The 7,806-nt window shown below is 40.3% G+C and overlaps 1 protein-coding gene across 3 annotated transcripts; it reads right to left on the bottom strand.

Annotated features, from left to right (window-relative positions):
- Window positions 1–70: 70 nt before the first annotated feature.
- Window positions 71–5,006, bottom strand: LOC137733872 (FT-interacting protein 7-like). 3 transcript variants are annotated; one of them, XM_068473072.1, is made up of 2 exons: window positions 4,817–5,006; window positions 71–3,379 (listed from the first exon to the last, which is right to left on the bottom strand). In XM_068473072.1, exon 2 carries the CDS (start codon window positions 3,296–3,298, stop codon window positions 272–274), a length of 3,027 nt encoding a protein of 1,008 aa, XP_068329173.1. In that variant the 5' UTR covers window positions 3,299–3,379; window positions 4,817–5,006; the 3' UTR covers window positions 71–271. The 3 variants fall into 3 exon arrangements, with proteins under 3 accessions (XP_068329173.1, XP_068329174.1, XP_068329175.1); XM_068473073.1 differs by having other exon boundaries at window positions 71–4,187; XM_068473074.1 differs by lacking the exon at window positions 4,817–5,006 and adding an exon at window positions 4,055–4,249.
- Window positions 5,007–7,806: the final 2,800 nt, after the last annotated feature.

The raw sequence follows: 7,806 nt of genomic DNA on the forward strand, positions 1-7,806 counted from the left end.
CAATCTTTGAATGTCAAGCTTCCTTAATAGCTTTGATAAAGTTAGGAGGTTTGATTTAACCATTTATAGATGCTTGAAAATGCAGAACAAAACATCAATACTTCTAACCATGATTACAACAGTTTGCACACATCTGTGTACACTTCAATGATTGACAATAAACATTAAACAGAACACCAGCAGATACGTCTTACGATTTACAAGTACTGCTATGAAAATCCAAAACCGGATACATTGGCAGGACAAACTTTACCACATCCAAGTAGACCTATTACAACATACTATCCGTTCTTGCTGGCAGCCTTCTGAAGAAGTTAATCGGGGCTGATGGCATCTTACCCCTGAACCTCGGGTGCCTCATGAGGTAAACGCCACCGAGAAGAACCAGGACCTGAAAAGGGGTCACGTATAACACAATAGCAGCCACGAGACAGAAAGTAATGTATAAAGTAGTGGCACGAGGATCGCGCCAACTGAGAAGTGCCTGAAGCCTCTCCCCTTGGGTTGCAACATCACCCACCACGGTTTGAATTCTTCCAGCAACACTCCTCAAGCGGTCATACCTCATTCGAACTATATCTGAACCCCGTGATGTTGGGAATGTGTCAAATTCCTCATCAAGCTCGTCAGGGTGCACAGCATCTGCATATGAGATTCTTGTGTTCATGTGAGGAGGGTACCTTGGGCGGTACCGCCAGTTCCAAATCCCTATCAGAAACATGTATAGGAACACAGTCGGTAAAATCAGTTCTGGGAAGCACACGAGCATCACGAACAGAACATGTACCAGTACTGTTGTGATGGGGTTTTTCCATTTGCAGACTTCTCCAAACCATTTTGCAACAGCAAACAACCCTGAAAAAACTGACATCAGTCTGAAAAAGTTTGCCTTGCTGCGCCTCATGCTCCAAAGATGAGAGTCTGCATCCGACATGTATTCTACTACTTCCTTCCTGAGAGGTGGTTCTGCCCGACTAAGACGAGCTGCCACTATGTTGACAGCTTGATGACGTAACATATCTTGCTGCATCACACTCAATGGCCTTGCATAATGCATCTTTGGCAAAAGGGGTTTCGAGTATTTAAACATCATGTTAACGAATGATGTGCATGAAAATCTGATTGCAAGATGCAATTCACCCATCTTTTTTACACCTGAAGGATGAAGGACTAGTAATGGGTAATTGTGTGTGTAGACACGGCCAGTCTCAAGGGTAGAGATTCGAATCCGGACCTTGCCAATTTTCACATCCCTGCCACTGCCATTTGTATTACCAATCTGACTGTTATCAAAAACCCCCACAGTGAGAACCGTGGCAGGATCATAAACCTCCCAAGTGTACTGCTCATTGTATTTTGGGCTCACGCTGTTATTTATAGTTCGAGTACGAACCCATTTGTGCCCATACTTTGCTACACAATATGTGTCTGATACACCCTTCCCATCCCTTGTTTTCATCGGGTGTAGCCCTTCAGCATTTAGAATTCCGAGCTCCAACATACCAATATGTGACTTCCACAGCTGCTTAGCAGTAGGTCGAAGGTCGCTGCTGTAGTGAGTTGACTCATCAAGCACGTGGTACCCTCCATCAAGGCAAACACGGAGATGGATTCTACTGGAAAACTTATCTTTATCTTTCTTCCGCTGCTCCCCCTCCATGGCATCTGACATATGCTTTTCAAGGTTATACCACCGGCCACGAATTAATCGATCATCAGCACGCCTCTCAACAGTGTTCAATGGTATAACAACCCTTCCTAGGATCTCGTCTTTGCTTGCACCTACGCGATCTTCAACTGAAATGACCAGATGATCGTCAAAGGGTTCAGCAGCAACAAACATCAGGTCCTCGTTCCACATTGGGTTCATAGCTCGAGATTGAACTGGTTTTGTCTTTAAAACCTGATTACCGATCTGTACTTTTGCATATGCATCTGGAAAGCGGGACCTGTCAGATGGAACCAAGTCCTGTGCCTCAATCACATTTACTCGAACATACCATAGTCTTGGTGAATGGTAAACTTTTGAACGGATGTGTCCATAAGCAACCGAAGAACCATCATCAGGACCAATTGCATCAGAATGCCAGGCCTCTGGAAAAGCCTCATCAGCTTGTGTGCCAATCCATACAGCAAGCATCAGCTCTCCTTTGTCCTTCCTCCCATCCTTATCTGCAAGCCGATACCATTCTGGAGCCAATGGGCTGTCTGGTGGAAATCGACGAGGAACTTCATGGATCTCAAACCGCACAAGCCCAACAAAGTCATCTTTCAAAAGATCCTTGTCTTTGACTACAACGTCCAAAACAGATGATTGCAGATTATCCTTTGCAAAAGCAAATACCTGGTTCCATTCAGGGTTCTGCCTTTTCTCAAAATGCCTTGTAATTCCTTTGTAGTTCCCAACTCTTACTTCAACATATGGGTCAAGGCTACCTGTTATATCCATGTGAGGGAGGTCACGTGCTTTCACAACTCGTACAAACAGGTATTCCATCTTTTCAACAAGGTCATAGGTGCCGGATGGCCTGTCTCCAGGTATGACTCGCCCTCCAACAATTCGCCCCCCTCCAAGGTAAGGACTTGTCTCTTTAAGGGAATAATCAGGAGCTTGAGCTGATGAACCTGGGTACATGCTGCGAACAACTGGAGGCTGTGGTTGAGACCTCATTTCCTGCATCCCATAGTTCACCGACTGCATTGCTGCTGAAGGAATATTCTGCTGCTGTGCTACGTTGGGGTTTGGAAGGTGGTGAAATGTACGTCTCAACTCAGATTTGTCATTGGACATCATGTTTGAGATAACATTTGGAACTTGTTGCGATTGTAATTGAACACGTGCAGAGCGTGAATCTCTGTCCAGAGGTGAATCCAGTGCGGGAAGAGGATTTGAGGATCTTATAGACGGGTCATCAGTAACAAAAACTTTTAGACCAAGCTCTCCTTTAACACGTGAGAAAAGGCCTCGCTTCTCCAGAGGGTAGTGCAAAACAACAGCATCAGAATATGGAACAAATGATGTCCCAGTAAGACAAACCTTTCCGAGGAAAGAATTGGAGTTGTCCTTACCACGGTGATATATATAGGCTTCAAGACTGAGGTTAGAGAGATCGTTTGGATCAGAGATGTTGAAGTAGAAGCTCTCGTTCCAAACGGGATTGAGATCTTTTTCTTTTATGGTGGTTCGGAATCTCTGATGATCAAAGCGGAGCTCCACAAATGCATTGGCAGCGCCCTGCCCATCTTTGGGCATAAGGTCATGGGCAGCCACAACCTCCACCCCTAACTTGAGGTTCATTGAACTTTGATAATCGAAGTAATACTGCTGAAAGAAATAAATCTAGTTGTTTAACGGAATTGGTAAGACCGATCAGAGTACCTGAGAATGAACCAAAAATGTAACTCAAAATTTACAGATGACACCTCAAATGCCGAAATTAATAGCAAGATAATCACAAAGAACCTGTATATATGGAACTGTGTAATCATTAAAAAAATACTGGTGTTTGAATGATCAATAAAATTAACGACTGATAATCCCAATTTGCTTAGTACAACTGCAACTAATCACTTGTTTTCTGGAATCTAATTCTATAAAAATCCGTTTACAAATTACAGTCACCTTTTTTCCCTCAGATATTTCAGCAACCAAACAGAACATAAATCTGTTCTAAAGGAAATCAGGAGGTATACGTCTCATTTTATATGTCCCAGAAAATTGATATTCCAAAAGCAATTAAGAAATCAGAAGGGTGATGAGAATCTACAAGTCCTTGTCTTCGACACAAGTTAGATTCTCGCAAACAATCTTCAATGCTTTACCTTTTTATCAAGTACATGATCTGTAATACCAAGATATTCCGAAACCAAAAGAAAAGAAGAAACAAACAGGAAAAAGCCCTGCACCTTTCTAAGATTCCAGAGAGTAGAATCTTCCTAAATCATTATTTTTCACTTTCCCCAGAGCATAAATTTCTTGTTCTGTTCTTTGGAATTACTAAAAAAAAAAACTAATTAATTGAAAAGTAAGGTATCCAGGAAGATATGTATATACCATGTCCCCTTATTCAGCTAAAGGAGAAGCAACCTCCATCAAAACACACAGCGCAAACATAATATTTCATCCGATTACACAAAATTTGGAGGGAAAAAAGTTGCTGAAGACCCAGATAGAGGAAATATATAATCTGAAATAGGTATATTGAGGAATCAATTATCATGGTAAAAGCTAAAAACTTTCACAAGAAACAACCAGATAGAGGAAATATATAATCTGAAACAGGCATATATTCAAACTTATAACCTGATTATTTTTTTTTTTTTAAACTTGAGGAAGTTATACAAAACCCACCTCCCCTTTGGACCAAACTTCATAAATTTTCTCAATGATCTTAAACCAATTAGCTTTAATAACCATCATTTACCAACCAGAGAAATAGTATATACCATGTCAACTTCTGTCTAATCACACAGAGAAAAGATTAAGTTTTCCATCCGATTAAACAAAATTGGAGACATGAAAAATTACTGGAGATCAGATACATGAAAGATAAGAAACAACAATCATGGTACAAGATAAAAACTTTCTTAAGAACAAACAGACATATATCCACACAAACAATCATCTTATTATAAATTTCAAAAAATATTAAAACCCCAGAAGAGATTATCTCAAATTTTCACCAAACTTCAATTCCAAACTCCAAATTTCTCATATTTCCTCAATGGTCAAAAACCCCATCAGTTCAAGTAACCATAATCTACCATCCAACACAAAAGTACCCAACAAAGTACATAACATTAAAAAGAAGCTCACCTTGTTTTTGAGCTTGACAGGCTGAGTTCAGAAGCACACAGATTTTGGGAGACAGATTGAATTGAACCCAAAAACAGAGACGAGAAGGAGGGTACTTATGAACAAACAGAAAACTGAAAAACGGAGGAAAAAAAAAAGATGACAGAGTTTCTGGGATGGTTCCAAGAGAAAGAAAGTCGTCGAAAACGAGTTAAAAATGGACTTTGATTGGCTATATAGAGAGAGAGAGGGTTGGGGGGGGGGTGGTGGGGTCTACTCTGGCATACGACTGAGAGGAGGGTCGTTGTGATTTGTATTTTAGCCGAGGCGCGTTTAGAGCAGATCCACCCCACAGAAATCTGCCCAGCACCCAGTCCACACCCTCCAGCCCGTGAAACAGCCCGGCACCCAGCCCACGCCAGGCAGCAGCCCAGCCCAAAATGGACAGACCCAGAGGCCGATCCGTTTGTTGGCGCGTGCACAACACGCGGGAGAGATGGCGAGTAGCCGACAGCTACTGCAGGCAGTGGGGCCCGCGGTGCAGGGCAAGTGGGTGAGTCTATCACAGGGCTACGTGGCCCTCCTCAGAGCCGTTGGATTTCCAACGGTAAAAAAAATTTAAATTTAAATTTTAAATTGGACCGTCCGATCACAGATCAACAGTCCACGTTTATTTGACCAAAAATTAAAAAAAAAAAAAAAAAAAAAGGCCCAACAGTCAGAAATTTGACCGTTGGCCACGTGGCAGCGTGTTGGCTGTTGGATTTGATTATTTTTCAAATCCAACGGTCCAGATTAATTACAACATTAAAATTTATTAAAAATTAATTAAAAAATGTCAAAAAATTTTAAAAAAATACAGAAAAATTTTAAAAAATTAATTTTTTTTCTATAAATACCTAACCCTCATCTTCCACCTTACACCACATTTCAATATTTTCTACACTTTCTACACTTTCTACATTTGAATATTTTGTACACTTTGAGAGAAAAAAATGACTTCGTAGAAACTCATTGAAGATGTTAAGTTGTGTGAATGTTGGGTTAAAAATCTTATCGACATCTTGCCTAAATTATTGTAAACAGGAAGTGACACGTGGGTTGTCGGGATTGGTTGAAAATCTTAGCGGAAATCTATTCAAAAAATAGTACGTTCGGATAATGACACGTGGCGTGACGAGATTGGTTAAAAATCCTATCCGAAATTAAAACTATTTTTTTTTAATTTTATAAAAAAATTATTTAATATTTTAAATGGACTGGGTGCCAGCGCATTTTGTAGGGGTGGAGATCGTTTGTGCCAGCGCATTTTTTAGACTGGGTGCCAGCACATTTTTTTTTGGGTGGAGATGCTTTGGCCTATTACTGTTCATTGGGTCTATTACTGTTCAATTAAGTGGATAAATGCGCTGGGTGCTGGCGCAAAGTGGATAGGGGTGGAGTTGCTCTTATGGCAAGAGACCGGAAAGACCAATACTCGTTAAAGACAAGAAGTAAAGTAGCACTTGTGCGTTTAAAGGACAATCTCTGCACTCGCCGGTTGCGTGCACCACGTGGCCTCCAACTACAGCGTCTCCTTTTTTTTCATTGAATTTTTGTGTTTTGTTTGACCAACTCACTCGAGCATATATAAATACCCCAGCTAAACGAGGCTAATTTTTTTGCCACTTAATATTATAGATCAGTAATATTCATTTGTATTTGTAACTGAAATATTATAAGTTTGATTTTTATCAAAAGTAAATTTGAACTACATTAATGCTAACCAATTGTGAGGCTAAGTCCACCTCATCCCTCCGTAGTGTAGATAATATCGTCCAGTGATATTCATTTTTATTTGTAACTGAAATATCATAGGTTTGATTCTTGTCAAAAGCGAATTTGAACTACATTAATGATAGCCAATTGTGAGGCTAAGTCCACCTCATCCCTCCTTAGTGTAGATAATATCGCTTGCTCAAAAGAAAAAATAGGCTACTTTGATAAAAAAAAAAATGCAAATCAACATTCAGGTTATTTGGGTAGCCACAATAACAAAAATGTAGCTAATATTGTTCGTTTCAGTCTTACGCTCATAATTCTGAGTTTCATATTATTTATATAAAAAAAAAGAATCAGCTGGTGAGTTCGTCATGGCATTTCACCTTTCCATGGGCCTGGAAAACTCACATGTGCATTTCAGTCTCTCTTTGACCACCATAGTGTGATTTATCAGTGCCATGAACCAATCACAAGACGTTTTATGTGAGATATGGGCCTGGAATTTATCCCTAACCATTAGAGCACCCCATGGTGATTAATTTAGCTAGTATTGTTAGAGATGCTCTAAGTTTATACATCATGTCTTGGTTGTTTATTAGTTTTGAAGGTAATAAAAAAAGGGAAATACCCAGAAATAAGACAATTTCATAATCTTGGGACAAAAATAGGACATTTTGAATATGCACACAACATGCACACGCCATGCACAAACAATCGAACATAAATAGGATTTTTCCTACACCTTGAAATGACTTAATTACCCTTGTATATAAATGAGTTATTTCTTCCCATTTTCTGATTTCTCTCTTTACTCTCTCTCCCTCCCTTTCTCTTCTCTCACTTTCTCCCTCACACACTCTTTCCCCTTCTCACTGTGCACACACGGTGCACAGTCATCCCGATCAACACTGTCCAAATGGAAGCCACCATCAATTTCATTTCGTCCTCACAAGTCCAAAACACCTAGCCTTGTCACGAATCTCATCCCCAATCGTCGGGATCGAAACTCAAGCAAGCTGCGAGTTTTTTGGCCATTTTCTAGCAACACAGCAAACAACCGAGGCTCGAGACCACCACCACTAGACTCGCGTCAAGGGTGGGAACAAAGCCTAGTGATTAAATGCTGGTTTTTTGTTGGATGAATTTTTCAGGATTTGCTCACTGTATGTACACAACATGCATATGATATGCTCACAAATTAAGCCAACCCAAAAACTTAGAAGTTAAATTAGGGTTTGTGTTTCATGTTG

This window comes from Pyrus communis, chromosome 5, assembly GCF_963583255.1.
Source record: "Pyrus communis chromosome 5, drPyrComm1.1, whole genome shotgun sequence".
Classification (NCBI taxonomy): Eukaryota; Viridiplantae; Streptophyta; class Magnoliopsida; order Rosales; family Rosaceae; genus Pyrus; species Pyrus communis.